Here is a 22,624-nt window from a genome sequence, read left to right on the forward strand (position 1 = left end):
CCACGCTTCTTCTTCCACTTCTAGTATCGCAGCGGAAACCTCGAAAGATGGCTCTTTTCCCAAGGCTCTCGTGTCAGGTACACGACAACATACAAGGGCATCAGCCATCGCAGCCTGGGTCGCAGGTGCCGGCATTCGTGGCTCTTCTTCCATAGCTCCGGTGCCAAGAACCCAAGAACATTCAGGGACGTCAACTGTCATGCCCTGGGTGGCATGTCCCGCCTCCACGGCTCTTCTTCCATAGCTCCGGTGCCATGAGCCGTCGCACCCTGAGTCGCAGGTGCCGTCGTCCGTGGCTCTTCTTCCGCAGCTCCGGTGCCATGAACCCCAGAACACCCGGGGACGTCAACTGCCCCGTCCTGGGTTGCAGGTGCCGCCCTCGATGGCTCCGACATTTCTTGGGTATCCGCCAAAGCTGGGACCTTCGCTGCGAGGCTATCGCCGTCATCCGCGGGGCTCTTCCCCTTGTGCCGGATTCTGCACGAAATGATCTCTTCGGTCTCGTAGGAGGATATCGTCCCGTACAAGCTGGGATGGAGGCGGTACTCGTGCATTATCCACTTCGTACCGAGTGTCCTGTCCTTCTTCTTCATCCTCAGGTCACCACCGTCCTTGAAGAACTCCAGACTCGTCAGAGTCCCGACGATCGCCGCCCTCCGATCTCGATGTGGTATGTCGCGGGGCTTGCCGTTGGCGACCCAGGTTCCAGCTCGGGAATTCTGAAGTCTGGGAGAATTCCCAGCGGCAGATTGCGGACCTTCTTGAGGAGGAAAAGGTCGATCAACTCCTACATCCAGTTCTTCTCTTCATCATCGCTGTTGTCTTCCGACGCCATTGCCGCAGAACGAAGGGGAACGAAGAAGAAAGAAGCAAGGAAGACAGAACCAAAAGCGAGAAGAGTGTGTGTGAGGTGTAGATGGAGGAGGAATGGTAAGCGGAATATATTAGAGAGAATGCCGAATTCCCATCGAATTAGAAAACACAATTAGAAGAAGGAAACCTGTTTTAAACTTGAAATTAGCCCCAATCAAATTAGGGAAGCTACTAAAAATATTTATTAAATATAATATTACAGTTTCTAGAAATTTTAGATTTGATCGGATTTAGGATTGGATTCACCATCACATCGGAGTCGAGTTTATTAAGTGTATTAATTTGAATTTGATTAGTCGTAAACCAAAATTGCTAAGGCCGAATTCACCTGACTCGATCCTGTTGGTCTCAGCTATCTTCATGCACATTATATGCTAGCAGTTTTGTGTTGACCATTATACTGTTGGGCTGATGGCCCATATTCAGCCCATGTGAGCTTTATCAGCCCACAGCTCACACCCCCTCTTAACCTAACCCTAATTAAGATTAGGGGGGTGTGGTGGCTGCGTTTTAGAGGCAGATTAAAGCTATAAAAAGGCAGCAACGAGGCAGATCTTTGTAGCGACGAATAAGACAAGGACAACGCAGATAGACTGTTCACAATCATCTAGCAGTGTTCTCATCTCAGGTTAGATCAAATCTACAGTAGGCTGATTACTTGGGAGGTTTTAGATATTGTGGGCAGTAACGTGATCCTTGTATCTCAGTTATTCTCTTGTGGTTGTTGCTTGGGTTTTGGGCAAGAGATTGAGATTTGTATATTCATTATTCTCATAGTGGATTATCTCTAGTTTGCCCCGTGGTTTTTACCCTTCACATTGAAGGGGTTTTCCACGTATATCTTGGTGTTCTGTTTGATTATGTTTCCATTTTATTCCGCTGCGTATTTTGGTCTTCTAGTATTTGTTCATATATAAAGGTTATTCCTGTTTATATTCCCATCATATACGTCACTCTCAATAATGTTCGATCTCCACAAGATCTTTTGGGCATAGCAGCAGCAGGTGTTCGATCGGAATGCTCTTTGTCCCCTTTAGTTTTCTGATTGTGCTCGAGTTATAAGAGATGGAATCATTTAGAAATCGATACAAGTGATCGACACTTGACTTTGTTCAGAGTTACTGGCAAGAATGCTGCTCCAGTGAGCCATGGGAAGTATGTCTGGAGACCTTCTCTCGGAGTTCTATTCCCTGTTAATATGCTTTCATCAGTTCATCGAATGAAACATGCCTAAGAGTTGTGATTTTGCGTTGGGAGAAGAAAAAGGAATTTGTACTCACGGATTGGCACTAGCATGAACATTAATAATCACATTTATCTTTTAAGGCAGTAATCCTTGCCCAAACATCATCGCATGTCTGTTGCCATATCCAATATTGCTTGAACACACTGCTTCACGAGGACTGAGACCATCTTTCATGCATTTTACGTTAGAAATAAAGTGAGGAAATGAAATGGTTTATGCCTCCTATAGGCAGACGCAAAGATATGAAGTGAGGAAGAGAGGATGAATACATTTAAGATATTGGGGAGGTTTATCAGCGTGAAAAGGTAGAATATGAAGGTTTGGTCCAATCTCTTACACCAAATGCTATAATTATATTCCTTTTGCAGACACACCATGCATCTTCCCTTTGTTCTGATTAGGTCAAGAGAAGCTTGCCACCTATCTGATATAACTAGTGTTGTTTACGGTCTCAGCTGTATAGGAGAATGAGGTGGCCTTGTACGACTACATCATTTTCTTTTCCAAGGTCAGCGGAGCTCATATGAGGATTGCAGAAATCTTCACCATCACCCTAACAACAAGGCTTTAAAATTTCTAAAAATAAAAATTCCTTATAATTTCTTTAAAAAATGAAAAAAAAAATAAATTCTTTAAAATTTATATGAGAAGAAGCTCTATAAACAAGTCATGTTTGAATAAGAATAACTCAAGATCTTATAATTGATCTCAGAATTTAATTTTATCTATGAATATAGATGGGATTTATTAAACTAACATTGACTTTCTTATTTACTTTTTAATTTATTGATTTCTAAAAAAAATATTATTTTGAGTTTAGAATTCTTCACTATCACCTCAACAATAAACACATGAATAGGTAGAACAATCAACTGCTTTACAGGATGCTGCACCCTTTGGTTTCCTCGCACACCACCATCACCGGCCTGCAAGAGCTGCAGTGTGACTGCGAAGTCGTGCATAGCTCCACCGTCACCGGCCTGTACCTGCTGGCTTCCCCGACGCTGACGATGTCGGCTGTCTTCCTGGCCTTCCTCAGCGCTTTCACGATGAGCGTGGCGTCGACGTTCCCCACTATCGTCACCGTGTTCTTCTCGGCGTCCAGCGCTATCGACACAACCCCTGCAAATCACCGGCCGGAAAAAGGTACGTAACGCCATGCATGCACTCACATCTGTCGGCCAAAGACTGAAGCAGCAAGTTAGGGTTCTTGCATGCTAACCCTCGAAGGGGGCGATGGTCGTCATGATGCAGATCTTGCACTTGTTGCACATGATGCAGACCTTCAACACGATCTTCTGCAATCGGATTCCAGGAAAGATGGGATTAGAAACCACGGTGATGACACATGAAATCACTCTAAGCCGCCACTTACCTTCATGATCGATGGCATTATGGAGGGCGAGCCAGCTGAGTCTGGTTATATAGATAGCACAATTGATACGAGAGATCACCCGCTGGGCAGGACTTGGTCCTTCCATGAGAACAGTTCTCTTCATCCCATATTAAAATTACTGCTGCCGATGATTACTGCAGAAGATACCTGCCAATGATCACCAAAATGACGACATACGTGTGTTTTTGTTTTGAATATTTAATCACAAAAAAGGAAAAGTTCAACCAATATGTGGTGGATTATCCCCCACACAGGCGCGAGTTTCTCATAACGTAAGCTTGGAGTTATCCTCAGAGTATAATTGATTCAGGAAATGGTGCATGAAAACGTATCAAATATTCTAGTAAACACATAATTATGTCAGTCAAATGTGGGTGGATAATTTTTAAGAATTTGGAGTGCCAATACACCACACGGAACAATGCGGATGATCCGTGAATGAGCACAGCAAGCTGACGAGTAGTGTTAATTATGGTTAATACGATGTGACAGGCTGAGGACAGTGGGAAACAGTCGTTTGAGATAGACTTAGCCATCGGGTGACAGAAGCACATCATAAATGTATAATTGTCAGATATCCAATGAATAATGAGCTCGTCGACGAAATTCTATACTCGTTGACTTTTCCAACTCCTTGTTACGTTGATTACACTGTACCTGAAAGGACCAGTTGGGTGCATTAAACTCACCACATTCTGACAAATTCCAGCTTTAACAGAGAAGAAAACAACTCGATTGTCAACTTCTTTTCTGTTTCCGGGTTACTCTTCTTCTACCTCATCTGCTGTTAGGTCGGAGACCGAAAGGTTAAGAAAAGCTTCCTTACACCATGTTATGCTCATGTATCACTCTTGTCTTCACTTGTCAGAAGCAGCAGCATTATTTGCTGCCTCGGTTGTTCCTTTCTGATGATAGCCAACTATAAATTTCTTTCTACCTGCAGGATAGTAAATATGAGAATTGCAGTTTGATGCGCGTTATAAATACATACGTAACCAGAATATTAACTATAAATTTCTTTTCACATCTTGGTGGTGTACATTGAAATAAATGATTAGCTTAAATTTTTTATTAATAATAAATATAAATTTATATACACAAAAAATTATAAAATATGTTAATTACATAATTTTTTTTAAATCAATAATAAATATAAAATATTCATCTAAATTATTTCATAATAACTTATATATATTTTTTTAATTAATAATAGATATAAAATATTTATCTAAATTATTTTATAATATAGGAGATCATGTTGAGATCATGATCCTTAGTACTTGATAGAATCATGATAATATGTTATTATAATTTTTATGATTTAGAATCATGATAACATATTATCAAAATATTGAGCTAATTATGATAATCTTATCATGATTTATTTTTTTGAATAATATCCTTCCTATCGGAGACACCGATTTAGGATCAAAGTAATATTCTACATTTCGTTATTTAGGATGAGGTAGAGCAACAATGTTCTGCTTATTACGCAGCAATAAATGCTTCGGGTTTGTTTGAAGATACGTGAGTTGACATGATCACTCGTTCTACCATCAGATGTGCAATCTGTCGACCATTTTGAACATGTCAAGTAGTATGCCAAATATCAAGTTTATTGCCAATTTATTTCCGACAGGAATCCTCCTTATTCTTGTTTTAGCTACCTTCCATGCATCTTCCCTTTGTTCTGATTAGCTTAAGAGAAGCTTACCACCTATCTGATAAACTAATATTGTTTACAGTCTCAGCTGTATAGGAGAATGAGGTAGCCTTGTACGACTACATCATATTCTTTTCCAAGGTCAGCGGAGCTCATATGAGGATTGCAGAAATCATTATTAATGGAGAGAAGATAACCTGCATATCTACCGAGCTTATGCATTTGTTTGACCCCTTGGCCTTTTGGAAAGGGCACTGAGAAAGATAAACGTATGTTCTCTGTAGGATGATTCAAAACCTTGTTTTGCATCTGAGTTCTTATGTATCGATCAGTACATGAATTCTATCTTGAGATCAATATACGAAACGTATACATGTAGCTATTTTGGAATACGCAGTGATGTACGTCATTTTGGTTATTATTAGAACTGAAATATAAATAAATGTTGGGATTGGTGAGTATTTTAAAATTTTTAAGTTAATATTCTAATGAGATAACGAATCTTAATACATAACAAATTCTCGTGAAGAAATACAATCTTAATAATTAGGATATGATTCCTATATGAATATCTCATGTAAATTTTGATGGAAGAAAAATAAATTTTTTTAAAATTTATTTGAGATGATCTATAAATAAATTATATTTAAGTGAGGATAATTCAAGGTCTCATAACTGATCTCGTATGACGAAGAATTTAGTTTTATCTATAAATATATATGAGATTTATTAAACCAACATTGACTTTCTGATATACTTGTTAATTTATTGATTTCTAGAAAAATATTATTTTGATTTTAGAATTCATCACTATGACCCAACAATAAACACATGAATAAGTAGTAGCACAATCAACTGCTTTAGAGGATGCTACACCAATTGGTTTCGTCGTACACCACCATCACCGGCCTGCAAGAGCTGCAGTGCGACTGCGAAGGCGTGCATAACTCCACCTTCTTCTTCGTCTTCTCCTCCATGTCCTTGCCGGCTTCCCCGACGCTGACGATGTCGACTGTCTTCTTGGCTTTCCTCAGCGCTTTCACGATGAGCGTGGCGTCGACGTTCCCCACTATCGTCACAGTGTTCCTCTCGGCGTCCAGTGCTATCGACACAACCCCTGCAAATCACGAGCCGGAAAAAGGTACGTAAGGTCGTGCATGCACTCACATCTCTCTGCCAAGACTGAAGCAGCAGGTTAGGGTTCTTTCATGCTAACCCTCGAAGTGGGCGATGATCGTCATGATGCAGATCTTGCACTTGTTGCACATGATGCAGACCTTCAACACGATCTTCTGCAATCGGATTCCAGGAAAGATGGGATCAGAAACCACGGTGATGACACATGAAATCAATCTAAGCCACCACTTACCTTCATGATCGATGGCAGTATGGAGGGCGAGCCAGCTGAGTCTGGTTATATAGCACGATTGACATGAGAGATCACCCACTCGGGAGGACTTGGTCCTTCCAATAGCACAGTTCTCTTCATCCCATACTAAAATGATTGCTGCCGATGATTACTGCAGAAGAAACCTGCCAATGATCACCAAAATGACAACGTACGTGTTTTTTTTGTTCTGAATATTTAATCGCAAAAAGGGAAAAGTTCAACCAATATGTGGTGGATTATCCCCACACAGGCGCGAGTCAATCATATCGTAGGTTTGGAGTAATCCTCAAAGTATAATCGATTCAAGAGATGGTACATGAAAACGTATCAAATATTATAGTAAAAACTTCATTATTTCAGTCAAATATGGGTGGATAATCTTTAAGAATTTTGAGGGCAAATGAGCACAGCAAGCTGACGAGAAGAGTTAATTATGGTTAATAAGATGTGACAGGCTGATGACAGTGGGAAACAGTAGTTTTAGATAGATTTAGCCGTAGGGTGAGAGAAGCACATCATAATATATCCGATGAATAATGAGCTCGTCGACGGAATTCTATACTCATTGACTTTTCCAAGTCCTCGTTACGTTGATTTTACTATTACTGAAAGGACGGGTCGGGTGCATTCAACTCACCACATAATGATAATTTCCAGCTTTAATAGAGAAGAAAGCAACTCAAATGCCTTCTTTTCTGTTTCTGGGTTACTCTTCTTCTTTGCAACACCTTTTTATACCTCGTCTACTGTTAGGTCAGAGACCAAAAGGTTAAGAAAAGCTCCCTTACAGTAAGTACGTCATGCTCATGTATCATTCTTGGGTTCACTTGTCAGAAGCAGCAGCATTATTTGCTGCCGTGGTGGTTCCTTTCCGATGATGGCCAACTATAAATTTCTTTCAACCTGCAGGATGGTAAATACGAGAATTGCAGTTTGATGCATGTTATCGATACATACATAATCAGCACAGTAACAATAAATTTATTTTCACCTTGGTGGTGGTGTATATTGAAAGAAATGATTAGCTTAGCTTTTTGGTGATAGTGGATATAAATTTATATATATTATAAAATATAATAATTATATATTTTTAATTAATAATAAATATAAAATATTCATCTAATTCATAATGTAGAAGATATTATGATCCTTAATATTTGATAGACTTATGATAATATACTATCATGATTTTATAATTTATAATCATAATAATATGTTATTAAAATATTAAGATGATCATGATAATCTTATCATGATTTATTTTTTTAATAATATTCTTCATGATATAGCCTCGTAAGTTGGTGCTCTCATCAAAAATATTGATCATAGACCGAAGTAAAAGGAATTGCTAGCCACATAGACTAGATCTGCAAGGTGATCAAAAGATTGAGATGTGAGAAACATGTAATTTACCATTTTGAATTTTATCATGAACAAAATAAAAATTAATAGCTATGTGTTTTCTGTGATGGTGAAATATAAGATTAGCATACATATATATTGTCCCGATATTATTATAATATATAAATGGAGGATCAAAGAATTTGACAAATAGTTCATATAGCAATTATTGAATCCAATAAAGTTTAGTTGTTACATAAGTAATCACTTGATATTCATTCTCTACGAAGATTTTATAATATAGCATTGTTTCTTGGAAATTTAAGAGATTTGATTATAATGAAGAAATACGATATAACGTTCTAATATCCTTATTATTCGCGCAATCAATATCCATAAAATGTATGAAGCAATAAGAAGAGTTCTTTCGAAGAAATAAGCGATGATCAATAATGTCCTAAGTACCGGAGAAATGTTTATTGATTGTCTAATGGTTGGAAGTAGATTTGTGCATAAATTAAGATAATTTATTCACCACATATATATAAAATGTTCGGACGAGTGAATGTCAAATATTATAAACTGCCAACAACTTGACGATACTCGGTGGTGTTATTGAGATTAGCACTATCAAATAAGATAAAAGGAACACTTATAAAGATTGACATAGTAATAATATTGGCTTTAGACATTTGGTATGATTAAGAATATCATAAATATACTTATATTGACAAAGAAATAAAATATTTACTAGTTGAGGTATATAAGAATACTTATTCCTAAGCTACCGAAAGAATTGATTAATTATCAATAATAATTAAGTCATTCATATAAACTAGTAAAAATATAATTATGCCCTCATGAGAATAAATGAATAATGAATTATCAAACTAAGAATTATAAAATCTAATTTAGACTAAATGTATTCAAAATTCATGATACCACGCATGCTTGAGATCATAAAAAGCCTTGAAGAAAATTATGATCAATAAAGCCTAGAAATTACCTCATAAATACATCATCGAAAATATGATCATAAAGAAGTGTATTATTTACAAGTTTTTAATTGTTAGATCGGGTAAGATATAAAATATTGACTTGGGCTAAAGGTGCCGATGAATCAACGCGTAGAGGTTTGTAGAATTAGTAAAGTTCTTTTGAGACTTTTACCATCACATATAATGATATCAGCTTTCCAACTTTAAAATTTATATCTCGATCCAATTCCATCCCCCAATCAAACTAAACAAAACTCCCATCTGCTTACATCAAACCGGGCTAACCTAATATTTTTAGGTAAGGTAATAGCCGATGAGATAGAGAACCTACCTGTAGAGCAAAGCTAATCTGCAAGGTTATTCAGATTATAACATGCTAGGAAGCATTTATTATTGATTTGTTGATCCACAAACTAAGAAGCATTTCCTGACAGGTAGGAAAAGAAAATTTAGAGGCTCAATTAAAAGAGTAGTCAATCAATCACATAGCAAAGTACTTATCTCCAACAATTCGAAGTAACGAAGCAGCCACTGCCGGTTCCAAAATCTCACAAATCACGAGGAACATTTCGGCTCCGAAGTCAGGCAACTGCATTAGGATTCGTGTTCAACCCCGTGTGGTGATCACCTGTTCTGCTGCCGGTGAAGCCTCCTCTCGATGGTTGTTGCCGCTGTCCACGGATCTGTTTCCCTTGCCGGATTCGGCACAAGATCATCTCCTCGTCCTCCTTGTACTGAGGCGGGTACATGCTGGGGTGGAGGCGGTACTCGTGCATCGTCCACCCCGTCGCAACCCTTCTGCCCTCCTCGCTCTTGGTCGGATCGTCGATGTCCACAAAGAACTTGAAACTCCTCCGACTCCCTGCGACGGCCCTCCCGTCTACACGTAGTATTTCGTGGGGCTTATCTAGGGCGATCCAAGTTCCGCCGCGAGCCTTCCGCTCCGACCTCTCGTCCCCGGCTTTTTTGGAACGGCACACGCGGACGAAACAGTAGGACTCATGGTCGAGGAACTAGGTGGAGCGAATGTCGAGATCCCAGGGAGCTTTGTCGTAGACGTCGAGCTCTGGTATCACGAAATCGGAGGGGACGGGCAGGAGCAGACTTCGGACCTTGTTGAAGAGGAAATGGCAGACGAGCAGTTCATCCGTCGGCGTGAATCTGTACCCAACCCACATATTGTCCTCCATCGGCAAGAAACGGCGCGAGGGTTTGAATAAAAGGGAAGGGATTGATGTGGGTTGTTGATGGAGAAGCAACGCCAGTTCGGCGGTCGTATTTATAGCCGGATACATAGCATCGGTTCTAATCCGGATTGAAATAGGAAAAGAAGTCCGACTCCGAATTGGAACTCCGAACACGAGTCTTTTATATGGGGATGCCGTTTTTTCGTCACTTCCGATGAAAACACCCTTTGTGCCACCATTCACATCCCCGACCATCGGCACACCGTCACCGTCACCGTCGCCCGCGGAGCCCTATGGCCCCACTCATGGGGCCCTGCCCTTCCGAACCCGACCGCACCCTCGGTGTTGCCCTCCGTCGCTCCCCCTTCCTCATCCCTGTCTTTGATCGCTCATGGAGCCCTGCCCTTTCGTCCCCGACCGTGCCCTCAGTGTCGCTTCCATCGCTCTCCCTTCCTCATCCCAGATTGCACATGGGGCCCCGCCCTTCCAATCCCGACCGCACCCTCGGCGTCGCCCGCGTCACCCTCCCTCGCTCCCGCTCCCCCTTACTCATCCTCTGCCCTCTGGTGATGCTGGCGATAATGGTGAGGAGGGGCAAGGCTACGGTGGTGAAGGCAAAGGGACGACTGGTGGAAGGCGGCGAAGTGGCGACGACGCTGGAGGTCCTGGAGGAGGGCGACAGTGTGCTAGTGATCAGGGGCGGCGGCTGGGCGGGGCCGGTGGCGAAAGAGTCATTTCGTTAAAGTACGAAAAAGGACGCCCCAAGTAAAATCCGATTTTTTTTTTGGGGGTGTAAAATGCCTTATATATATATATAGTATTATTAATATATATAATATTTTTTTAAAAATCTCTTTTTGGATTTTTTTTATAGAACTCATATTTTGTGTTTTTAGATGGTACTCCTATTTTTTTATAATTTTATATATATCTTTTGTTATAATCGATTATTGCTTCCATCTCGATCGTCTCCACCCTACCGCTTATACCCCGTCGGCTCCGCCTCGCTGGCTATGAAGTGGGTAAGAGAGATGGCAACAAGCTTCTTCTTTAGGCTCCACCGCTGCTCGATCGTTTGCTCTCAACTATTTCCACCCACCTGCTTTCGCCCCTTATTGCCATGGCGTCGATAAGTAGGAGGGAGGAGGAGGTGACCACGTGGAAGAGGTCTTCCGCGATGAAGGTGGTGGCAACGCTTAAGGGTGGAGCGGTGTGTCGGTTCACATGGGCGATGCCGATGGGTCGTGCAAGGGAGGAGGAAGGAGAAACCCCCGTTCTAGCCATCTCCTTGCCATCATCAAAGTTAACTACCGTGATACATCGTGGCGTGCTCGACAAGCAATGACCGTTATATATATATATATATATATATATATATATATATATATATATATATATATATATATATATATGTATATATATATAACATAACGGGTTCTCTTCAACCTTGAAACCCTTAGGTTTCTCTCATTTCTTCGACCATGGCTGTTCCGCCGACGGCCGCCACCGTCGCGGACGCCGTCTACCAAATTCAGCAAGCGCTCCTTAATGGCGCCGCCCGATCCGAACACCATCTACTCGCCGCCGCCGCCCTCCTGTCCCGGTCCGACTACGAGGACGTCGTCGTGGAGCTATCCATCGCCGATGTCTGCGGCTACCCGCTCTGCCGCAACCCTCTCCCCTCCGACCGCCAAAAGAGGGGCCGGTATCGCATTTCACTCCGCGAGCACAAGGTCTACGACCTCGAGGAGACCTACAAGTACTGCTGTGAGGCTTGCGTCGTCTCTAGTCGCGCCTTCTCGGCGACCCTCAGCAGCGAGAGGAGCTCAGACGTGAGTGCCTCCAAGATTGAAGAGATCCTGGGCTTGTTCCGACGCCAGGAATCGTCCGATGGGGATTTGGGGATTTCGAGTTTGACTATTCGGGAGAGGAGCGACGCGGAAAAAGGAGAGGTTTCTCTGGACGAATGGATTGGACCATCTAATGCTATCGAGGGCTATGTTCCTAATTACGACCGCAACCGAGGTGAAATTATACTTCTCTTTCAATCCTTGTTTAGATTGTTTGGTCGTTTCTCTATTGTTAATGGACATGTTAATGCATCTCTTTCATAAAAGATTGTGAACATTTGGGATGAATAGATTGTTGTTTACACACGCAACGGACATATTATATCTTGCTGTGGACAAAGAAACTATCTTTTGATCTCATAAAAACTTTTTTGAATTCTTTTTGTGTGATATTTTGTTTTTTGCGGGTTTTTTCTGTGAACATAGGAGTGAGCATGCGTTCTAATTGCAGGTGGAGTCAAACAGAATCAGCAGCCCAAGAAGAAAGTAGAAGATGCTGCACCTGGTGAAGTTGAATTTGAAAGTGCTGTAATCCTCGAAAATGAGGATGATGGACTTGCTTACTCATCCCGTGGTACAGTAGATGCCTCAGAAGCAATAGCTAAGAAGTTGGAAGACGTTGTTCTTGAGGAGAGAGAGGCAAAGGCAACCAAATCTGCATCAAAATCTTCTAAATCTAAGGCGAGCAAACACTCAAAGAAGAACAAGACACACAAGGTGGAGTTCATGAGCACCATAATTGTTGGTGAGCAGGTTCCTCCTGGGTCATCTGCTGCAGCTCAAAATACTCCAAAGCTGGACTATACTAGTACAACATTTGTTGGTGATAAGGAGTCGCTGATATCAGAATTGGACAGTGGGATTCACATGGAAAGTACAACAGGTTCTCAGAAGGTTGCATATGAATTTGAAAAGAAGGTTTCCATGGACAAGGGGTCTGTGTTGAAATCGTCTCTTAAGACTTCAAGGTCCAAAAATGCTAGTAAGTCTGTCAAATGGGCTGATGAGAGAGAAAACATGGCTCAGGAAGAAAGAAAAGATGACCTTAAAAGTAGTACGAAACCTGAAGAATCACAAGTTGAAGATGACAGCTTTTTAAGATTTGCATCAGCTGAGGCTTGTGCAGCTGCACTTACTCAGGCAGCAGAGGCTGTTGCTTCAGGCATCGCTGAAGCTGGAGATGCAGGTTTGACATACTACTGGAGTTATACCTTGCCTTTTTTATTAGGGTAATATAGATAGATTTTGCCACAGAAAGGTGAAAAAATGAAAGATATGACTGACTAGGTTCCTCTCTTTTTTCCCCCTCTTTTGCAAAAGCTTCTGAGGCTGGAATTGTTATCTTACCACAACCAAAATGTGTTGATGAGGGGGATGTCGAGGAAGATGAGGATACATTCGAATTTGAAAGGGGATATGTCAAGTGGCCTAAGAAGACTGTGTTTCTCGACACAGACATGTTTGATGTTGAAGACTCATGGCATGACACTCCACCTGAAGGTTTCGATTTGAAAGTAAGTTTTTATTTTCTCCTATAATTCCTATAAATTTCCCTTTTCCTTTTAATTAGTGGATTACTTACATAAATTTATAACAATTCTTCTTTCAGTTATCATCATTTGCCACAATGTGGATGGCACTTTTTGGATGGATAACATGTTCTTCTTTGGCTTATATATATGGATGTGACAAAAGTTCACAGGAGGATTTCTTGTATGTTAATGGGAGGGAATACCCTCACAAGATAATCTTGAAAGATGGTCACTCATCTGAGATAAGACGAACTATTGATGGATGTATTTGTCGTGCCTTGTCAGGGCTTGTCATGGAAATTAGTTTGCCAGTTCCACTTTCAACTTTGGAGAGAACTGTGGTATGACGATATTTCTTGTTGTTTCTTCTATGCAGCAATTGAGTTCTTTTACTTAAGAAAATTGATCTACACAATCCAAGTTTTTCTGTTTACTTCCTATCCGATTATGGTGGTGTTCTGCTGGGGCAACATGTCAGCTGGGATGGAAAGATGAATTGACAAAAAAAAGGGTCAGAGGAAAGTGCAACATAATGCCTATACCAACTCCTAGTTATTCATTCACAATAAAAGTACCAAAGGTTGTTGCATTCTAGGAGGCTGGATGAGTTAGCATTGACTCTCTACAGCTACAGGAAATGTTATCCTAGGTTGTGGAAGTTGTAAATTCATTAAAGATATCTGATGCTAATAGCCAACAATAAGCTATAGACAACTCTGTTCAAGATATTTGTAGCATATGCATGGAGATACAAACATTATGTATAAATAAATGTATTATTCTTTTTAGAAAGTTATTCTGTTGTGCACAATTGAGTGAAGATAAAAATAGATTAATTAGTAACAAGATCAAAAAATTCGGAAGATAATCTTGAGACGAGCATAATGAGACATGCAAGACCATGGCCATAGAACAAATTGGTCTCCAAATTGCAGAATTCACCTCTCAAAAGGTTCTGTAACTATTTAGGTTTTACAATGATGGAATGGCACAAGTAGCCTGAAGTAGGTGCCGAGAGAGATTTTGTATCTATATGTACACCTATATCTATACAAGTCTTTCATCAAATCAAACAGAAGCACTTACATTGCCATAGTAGAATAAGATTTATAAAGGCTACACGAACTCTTCTTTTGGTGTTTTACTTTTTTTCAACAACTTACAGGGGACACATAAAAGGTTTGAACTCTGTTTCTATAAAATTTATTGGAAATAGTGGTGCCATTTTTCATAAAATACCTATTACAATTTAGGGTGGATGAAATCTTGATTTCACAATTCAGGATATTGATATTTTGAATATTATGAATCATGATTCCTACAAAGCTTCTGGATGGGGTTAACTTTTGAAGCAATGCATTAGGCTTGATTTGTCCACCACAGATTGACGGCTTGCACCTCCTTAAAGTAACTATGACAGTTTGTCTGCATTGAATCTGCCATTTAGATGATACATGTGCATTCCAATTTGTTTATATTGTGATATGTGAAATGTTTTACAATTTTACCATACTCCACTAAGTCAATTTTCTGCTAGTTGCTTAAAGTTTTACAAGTTGCTTAAGTTTAGATTACTTGAACACCTAAATATGAACTTCTGCATAGTAATATGAAGATCTTAACCATTCACCCTTATCATATTTTTATGATGCTACTATGTTCTTTATTTTTACAGATTACCTGATTGTCTCCAGCAATTTTTTTTCAATGAATAACTTTATGATTGTTGTAATGATAATGTATTATTTCAGGGATGCTTGCTCGATACAATGTCATTTGTAGATGCACTGCCTTCCTTCAAACTCGAGCAATGGCAAGTTGTTGTCCTTTTGTTTCTTGATGCCCTTTCCGTGCACAGACTGCCATCCTTGGCTTCAGAAGTGACAAATATGGATTTGCTGCTACACAAGGTCAAAGACCACTGTACCACTAATGTTCCTCTCTCTTTTTTGTCCTTTTTCTGTTTATTGCAAGTCAAGCTCTTGCTGATTCTAAGCTTCTTTAACCATGATAAAGCACCACCAGGAGTTGATTAATCAACTAGGTTGCTTTGTATCATTATCTGTTCTTTTGTCATGGAATGTTCTTTGGCTATGAGGACTTCATTTCAAGGAACACATTCAATAGGTGGAAAGATTTTTATTATTTTATTATCTATTTTTGGGGTAATAACTCCACCTGCATTTTTTGGATGGAACAGGTGTTGAATCCTGCCGAGGTTAGCAGCCAGGAGTATGACTCCATGAGAGATCTATTTACTCCATTAGGCAGGTCTTCTGACATTCCAATATAAAGAGGTGGATAATGAAAGCATGGACTCCTTGCAGTGACTCATCATATATCAAATGGCTCTATGTAAAGTGTAGTGGTATTAGTTTCTTGTTGGACCCTCCTCTGGGTAATAGAATTTGATATAATATGACTAGATAATATTGTCCAGCAATCAAAGGACTAGACAATAGAACTCAAGAATCACTCTAGCCCTATAAAAGGGTCATTGGACCTTCATTTTCTTCACACTTATTGTGTGGTTGACTCTCTAGATCTTTGAGTTTTAAAACTATTAAATCTACTTATAAGTCTATCTCAAGTTGGGATGAGCAGAAAATCTATGTCAAGACCTTGCAAAATTATGTTGGGAGAGTATCTATGAGGGTTTTTTTAGTACTCAAGTTAGTTCATGTTTAGAGGATCTCAAGTCAAATGTTGAAATTATAAGATGTAATTTATATTAGAATCTATCATATGCTCAATTATATACCTGGCAGGTCTTTTTGTAGTGTTATACACAATTGTTGGATTTGAGATTGTGGTTAATGTCATGAACAGTTATAAGAACCATACGATCATGAGGTCATAGATCACATCAAACCCGAGGAACATGTGATAATGACTTGTCAGCTTTTCATTGGTGTTGCATGGATTTTGTGTGGAGCTAAATCGAACCCCTTGATAGTGCACCATTAAATGATGCATTGTAAGTCTTGGCCCTATATGGCGTATCCATTGAATAAAGTCGAGATGTTCATGTTAGTTGGATAAAGGTGGCTTGGTGACCAAGTATTAGTCAAATGAAAATGAGGTGTCTGTCATACTCCCTGTAACATTTGTCCCTCCATGGTGTTATAATACGTAGAGCAAGGTCGGGATACAATATAGAATTTATTTGGCTACCAACTACTGAATTTTGGTTAAGAATCACGAGGTTGATCTGGTTGTGTTGTTGTAGTAGGATGTTTATTGTATGGATTGAACATATTGTCTTTGGAGTGTCTTTACGATTAACTTGACCATGTCAATTGCATTGTCATCATAATATAATGCTTGCTTTTATGTTATTATAGCATACGCTTTATGATCCATTTGACAATGCTATCATCCTAGTGAAGTGTTTCATGGCCGATTTGATTGTGTTTTAACTTTTGACAACTCATGTTGTGCATGTTCAAACCCTCGTTGCTTTATGTTTTAGATTGGGTGACAAATTTTATGGCAATCTATTAAGTCAAATTTTGGTTGTTCAATGTGGATGGAGATTCAAAGCTAATGAGGTCCATTTTCAAATTTATCTCAGATTGCGATGAGTAGAATATATAGATCGAGATCCTATATGATTATGTCAAGGGCATACCACAATAAGGTCCTTTAATACTTAAGTTAGTTTGAGTTCAGAGAATTCAATTAAATGTCGAATCTATAAGATGTAATTTGTATCAAAATTTATATCATCAATAATACACATGAGAGGCCTTTTAAAGTGTGGTATATGACCATTGGGTTCGGGATCATAATTAATGTCAAGAATGGTTACACATACTAGCTAGATAAAGGTGGTGTGAGAACTAGTTGTTGGCTTGATAGAGGAGATGAAGTATGAGCAACCATCCACTTGTCATAATTTCTATATCAAGAACCTTCAGTGAACTTCCAAACCCTTTCATAGAAGGTATGGATCATTAGTTGCTTCTTCTCCCTTGGTTCATGTCAATCCCATATTGACATTGACTGATGCTTCATAATATAATTTTATCGTATCATTGTTAGAGGTTTCTTCATGATCAGATTTGATTATATTGTGTGTAACTAGTCACTATCAGCTTGGGTACTAACTTGCCTAATGGGCATTGCAACTATTTTTACATCCCTTATCAACAAGGAATGCTCTATATCAACATTTAGTCAAATCATCATGGATATGAAGAGATTGCACTCCTGATGACGATCATTAATGGTTGCATTGTCACTTTTCCAATTGAACCATCGAACAATCAATAAGGCCCGGTAGTTAAATTCAAAGATCACTTGGTTCCTATAAAAGGAGTTGTCTAACCTTCATTTTCTATATGCTTCCATGAGATTGAATCTCTTGACCTTTTAGTTTTAGAATCTTAGAATCTTCTATGGACTTCTAAAGCTTAAGGTCTAGATGTCATATTTATCATCTTCTTTTTCTTCTTTGGAATTAGACTAGTCACTAGTTCTTCTCCCACTTAGTCTTATCAACCCTACATCATTATCGAATAATACTTTCTGGTTGGATTTGACCATATAGGATTCTTTATTGTTAGATTTGATCGTATAGGATTCTTTATTATTAGATTTGATCGTATTATCATAGAATGTTACCTCATGACTATATTTGATCACCATTGTCATCGAGGAGATATTTTCTACACATACCTTATCATTATGCAAATCACATGTGCAACTAATCATCGTCACCTTAGGGCATTGGCTTACGTGATGAGCACTATAGTGGTTCTATAATTATCCTTTTGAGTTCTTCATAAGTATAACTATCACTGGCTCCCTTGATTACAATGTTTGATATGATTTAATTTAATTTATAAAGATTCATGAATAGTTGATTTTGCTTATAGCTAATTAGGAAAGATGTATGACAACATTAAAAAAAACGATCGGGATACGAGGAGATTGAATGACCTGACAATAGAACTCTTATTAAGGGGATCATTCAGTCTTTATTTTCTTTACACTTATTATATAGTTGATCGTTGATACCTTCGAGTTTTAGAATATTTGATGAACTTTTGAACACTTTCGTATAAGATCGATCTTATTACTAATTATTTCTTATCCCTTGGTCTCTATTAGCCTCACATCATCATTGAAAGATGTTTTATGATCAGATGTAACTGCATCATTATCAGAGGACTCTTCGTGATTGAATTTGGTCATATTATGATCGAATAATACTTGGTCATATTCATTATGTGTTCATTTGAAGGATTTCAAAGAGTTTTGTCACGATCTGCTTATGATATGTTGGGCCCTCCTAGCGCTAATATATTATTTTATATTTTAGTTATCTAATAAGTTAAAGATTTAAATCCAACTTTAAGTCTAACTTATGAGATTGTCACAGGTTCTTATCCACCGAGGTCCAATAATAAAGTTAATTGGGTTGGAGGATTCAATGACCATTTTGATAGTGGGCTATGAATCACTACTAAAATTAAGTGGATAATTAATTTACAAGTTGATTAAGTAGAATCATCAGTCATTATTTAATCGTGAAGATGTATGTCGAATCATTGAACATTATAGTTATAGTACAATGACTCATGATGAAGTTAATTCTCAATGAAGGGCATTAATGATAATTGAAAATAGATATCAGGTTTATAGGATGGCATGTTTGCAATTGCCCACATGTCACTTCCCCTTATCAAAGCGTAAAGGATGCTTTATAGTGACATTTCATTAGATCAAGACTAAAATACTTTATAATTAAATTTAATCATGTCAAAAAATAATAATATTTTATTTTCTCAAAAAGTAATGAGAGACAAAGATTTAGAGACATCTCTTCATTTTTTAATAAAAGGAAAAGGAGAGTCTTACCAAAAGAAATAAATTATTTAAAAAATTAAATTAATTATGAGTTAATTAATTAATATTTTGCCTATATTTTTAGACAATTAAGTAAAGTTCAATTATTTTCTTAATTTAAATAAAAAATAACTAATATATTAATCCAAACAAGGCAAAAACCCTAATTAGAATAAGAACATACAAATTTTTAGTTTCAAATTAATTAATTACATGTCTAACTTGTCGTTATGATTAAAGACGTAGGAACCAATTAGCCATGTTTTCTTTACTTAGGTTCTTCTTGATCTACAAAACATATTAATTCAAATAAGGCAAAACCTCTACGTGTGAAAATGTTTATTTTTTTTACAAATAAAATAATAATAAAAAAGTCAACCTCGGATAGATAAATAAATAAATAAATAAACATCTCAAGAATTTAATTGACACAAAATCCATAGTATAAAGGACGACAAAACAATAAAGTTTCAACCTCGACGGGTATTAATTAACGAACAACAAGTAATCGACGGTTTGGCGTGGCCGCACGGCTTCAACATCTCATCCACACCGCACGTTACGCCGAACCCGATCCCACGGTCTACTGACCCTGATCTGGGTTCATCGGACGGTTGTCGATCTTCCGAGGCCCTTTATTTAATCTTGCGACCGCGATGATGGGCGGAATACCGTTTCGAAATCGCCCGGCTAAAATTCCTTCCGTCGTCCCGTCTCCTCTTCCCTCTCGTGTCGCTCCCTGTTCTCCTTCCTCTCTCTTGGGAAAGCGCTGAGGACTTGTCCTAAGGTTGGTCGATCGCTTCTTCTTCGTATTCCTATGCGCGTGCTACTGATCACCGTCTTTTTATCTCAAACTTGGTGGATTTTTAGTTTTTTCCTGTGTTCGATTTTAGGATCTAGTTGCTCGAGTGTGTGAGTTCGAACATGATTGTAATGGTAAATTGTGGATCGAGCGTGTTCAAAGATTAGTGGACGGACACATTGTTGAGAAGATTAATGTCCAAAATCTGAATGATTTATGATCCGTTTCAAACGCTCAATCTTGAGAAGCTGATCTCGATCCATGGTTTGCTGATAGTGATTGGAAAATTGACCCAAAAAACGAACGATACAAATAATCGAGGTTCTAAGGTTATTAGGAAACGCAGGAGATCACATGAGAAGTAATCTGTCCATTTGATCTCGAATTGACCAGGCTATTTTTCTTGTTAAAGCACATGAATGAGGGATACTCGATCGGCTAAATGTTTGTGAGAGGATGTGTAGTAAATACATGGAAGATGTTATATTATGTCTTCTAATTGCTATGCTATGAATTGGCTTCTCAGGTTCCCTGAAGATGGATACTGACGGTCTGACAATTGTTTGTGACAATGGCACTGGAATGGTCAAGGTCAGACATTCGATTCTTCCTCTCCTATGTTCCAATCGATCGATTACTGTTGGAGTAGCTCATGTTGCCAAAACCGCAGGCTGGCTTTGCTGGAGATGATGCACCCAGGAGCGTGTTCCCTAGCATCGTCGGGCAACCTCGTCACACCAGTGTCATGATTGGGATGAACAATAAAAATATTTATATTGGTGCTGAGGCTCAATCCAAGAGGGGTATGCTAACCCTGTCATACCCTATCGAGCACGGCATCGTCAACAACTGGGACAACATGGAGAAGATCTGGCATCACACCTTCCACAACGAGCTCCGTGTGGCCCCCGAGGAGCACCCTGTGCTGCTCACTGAAGCCCCTCTCAACCCCAAGGCTAACAGAGAGAAGATGACCGAGATCATGTTTGATACCTTCGATGTTCCGGCCATGTACGTGGCAATTCAGGCTGTTCTCTCCCTTTATGCCAGTGGTCGCACGACCGGTAATGCCCTGCTTTGACTTAGATCGAGCATTGAAGTCTCAGGCATCTTCTTTACATGATGATCTGTGGCATCTGTTGACAGGTATTGTGCTGGATTCTGGTGATGGTGTGAGCCATGCTGTCCCGATTTATGAAGGATATGCCCTCCCTCATGCTATCTCTCGTGTGAACCTAGCTGGTCGTCATCTCACTGATGCCTTGATGACGATCCTTACAGAAAGAGGCTACTCCTTCACTACCACCGCTGAGCGGGAAATTGTTAGGGACATCAAAGAGAAGCTTGCATATGTTGCCCTGGATTATGAGAATGAACTAGAGGAAGCTAACAGCAGTTCCGTTCTTGAGAAGAGCTACGAGCTGCCGGATGGACAGGTGATCACCATTGGTGCAGAGAGGTTCAGGTGCCCGGAGGTGCTCTTCCAGCCATCACTGATCGGTATGGAAGCTGATGGGATCCATTCGCTCACTTACAATTCCATCATGAAGTGTGATGTGGATATTAGGAGGGATCTCTACGGAAGCATCGTTCTCAGCGGAGGCACAAGCTTGTTCCCTGGAATCGATGATCGCATGAGCAAGGAGGTCAGTGCCCTCGCCCCAAAGAGTATCAAGATTAAGGTCGTCGCCCCTCCTGAACGCAAGTATAGTGTCTGGATTGGTGGCTCCGTCCTCGCCTCCATCAGCAGTTTCGAACAGGTAATGATAGACAAGTGACCTATTTGTTATTATTATTGTTATCTCATGCATGTCTACATCTTGCAATTACTTTTCCTATTTTTTTGTGAATGATTCAACTCCAGTTTATGCATGCTAATAATGTGTTTTTTTCCTTCCTTTTCTTGCATTGAAAACAGTCGTGGATTTCAAAGGAGGAGTACCAAGAATATGGCCCTTCCATTGTCCACAGGAAGTGCTTCTGAGTCTCATCCGGAAGAGCTTGTAATCAAATTGAAGTGGTTGTATTGGGGGTATTTTGGATTTTCTTGAGCTGTATACTTTAGATTCTATAATGTAATTGATGTGTTCACTTCAAGCAATATTTATATTCAACTCACATATGCATATCAATCGATTAATACATTATTGCACATTCAAATACAGGTGTAATCTTATAAGCCATTTAATATATAAAAATATTTTTAATTAAGAAAAAATTCTCATTAAAGTTACATTTATCGGTTGGGTCGAATCCTTATTCGTTATTAAAAAAATTTATTATTAATAAATTTTAATTTTAAATCTTATTTTTTGGGTATTTTAAATATAATATTCACTGCATGATAATTATCAAGATAATGGATAAGTTTCTAAATTTTAATTTTAGAAATCATGCTGCAAGTCACAATAAATCCCAGCAAATCCCGTGCGAAATGGGGCCCGAACGAAGAACAGGTACCAGAGAAAGAGAAAGACGGTGATACCGACAAAA

The 22,624-nt window shown here is 39.1% G+C and overlaps 3 protein-coding genes and 1 long non-coding RNA gene across 4 annotated transcripts; 2 read left to right on the forward strand and 2 right to left on the reverse strand.

The window, feature by feature from the left end:
• Positions 1–2,882: 2,882 nt before the first annotated feature.
• LOC103976064 (uncharacterized) lies at positions 2,883–3,419 on the reverse strand. Its single transcript, XR_010484277.1, has 2 exons — positions 3,342–3,419; positions 2,883–3,241 (listed from the first exon to the last, which is right to left on the reverse strand). It is a non-coding gene; the product is annotated as an uncharacterized LOC103976064 (long non-coding RNA).
• A 6,069-nt stretch (positions 3,420–9,488) lies between these two features.
• LOC135604818 (uncharacterized) lies at positions 9,489–10,097 on the reverse strand. Its single transcript, XM_065094471.1, has 2 exons — positions 10,020–10,097; positions 9,489–9,920 (listed from the first exon to the last, which is right to left on the reverse strand). Exons 1-2 carry the CDS (start codon positions 10,095–10,097, stop codon positions 9,489–9,491), a joined length of 510 nt encoding a protein of 169 aa, XP_064950543.1.
• Positions 10,098–11,527: 1,430 nt separating this feature from the next.
• LOC135605558 (putative RNA polymerase II subunit B1 CTD phosphatase RPAP2 homolog) lies at positions 11,528–15,993 on the forward strand. Its single transcript, XM_065095785.1, has 6 exons — positions 11,528–12,119; positions 12,396–13,130; positions 13,265–13,458; positions 13,554–13,817; positions 15,228–15,386; positions 15,677–15,993. The coding sequence occupies exons 1-6, from the start codon at positions 11,576–11,578 to the stop codon at positions 15,767–15,769; spliced, it is 1,989 nt and encodes a 662-aa protein (XP_064951857.1). The 5' UTR covers positions 11,528–11,575; the 3' UTR covers positions 15,770–15,993.
• A 4,566-nt stretch (positions 15,994–20,559) lies between these two features.
• Positions 20,560–22,240, forward strand: LOC135604980 (actin-66-like). Its single transcript, XM_065094638.1, has 4 exons — positions 20,560–20,722; positions 20,802–21,195; positions 21,278–21,891; positions 22,050–22,240. Exons 1-4 carry the CDS (start codon positions 20,669–20,671, stop codon positions 22,113–22,115), a joined length of 1,128 nt encoding a protein of 375 aa, XP_064950710.1. The 5' UTR covers positions 20,560–20,668; the 3' UTR covers positions 22,116–22,240.
• The last annotated feature ends 384 nt before the right edge of the window (positions 22,241–22,624 follow it).

The sequence above is a fragment of the Musa acuminata genome, chromosome BXJ2-2 (assembly GCF_036884655.1).
Source record: "Musa acuminata AAA Group cultivar baxijiao chromosome BXJ2-2, Cavendish_Baxijiao_AAA, whole genome shotgun sequence".
In the NCBI taxonomy this organism is placed as follows: Eukaryota; Viridiplantae; Streptophyta; class Magnoliopsida; order Zingiberales; family Musaceae; genus Musa; species Musa acuminata.

Bases quoted from the DNA above. Each gene is read 5' to 3' on its own strand.
- LOC135604818 (XM_065094471.1), bottom strand. From the start codon at position 10,097: ATGGAGGACAATATGTGGGTTGGGTACAGATTCACGCCGACGGATGAA. The intron at 9,921-10,019 runs GTCCGAAGTCTG...CGCTCCACCTAG, and splicing joins GCCATTTCCTCTTCAACAAG to TTCCTCGACCATGAGTCCTA.
- LOC135605558 (XM_065095785.1), top strand. From the start codon at position 11,576: ATGGCTGTTCCGCCGACGGCCGCCACCGTCGCGGACGCCGTCTACCAA. The intron at 13,131-13,264 runs GTTTGACATACT...CTTTTGCAAAAG, and splicing joins CGCTGAAGCTGGAGATGCAG to CTTCTGAGGCTGGAATTGTT. The intron at 13,818-15,227 runs GTATGACGATAT...GTATTATTTCAG, and splicing joins CAACTTTGGAGAGAACTGTG to GGATGCTTGCTCGATACAAT.
- LOC135604980 (XM_065094638.1), top strand. From the start codon at position 20,669: ATGGATACTGACGGTCTGACAATTGTTTGTGACAATGGCACTGGAATG. The intron at 20,723-20,801 runs GTCAGACATTCG...CCAAAACCGCAG, and splicing joins ATGGCACTGGAATGGTCAAG to GCTGGCTTTGCTGGAGATGA. The intron at 21,892-22,049 runs GTAATGATAGAC...CATTGAAAACAG, and splicing joins CCATCAGCAGTTTCGAACAG to TCGTGGATTTCAAAGGAGGA.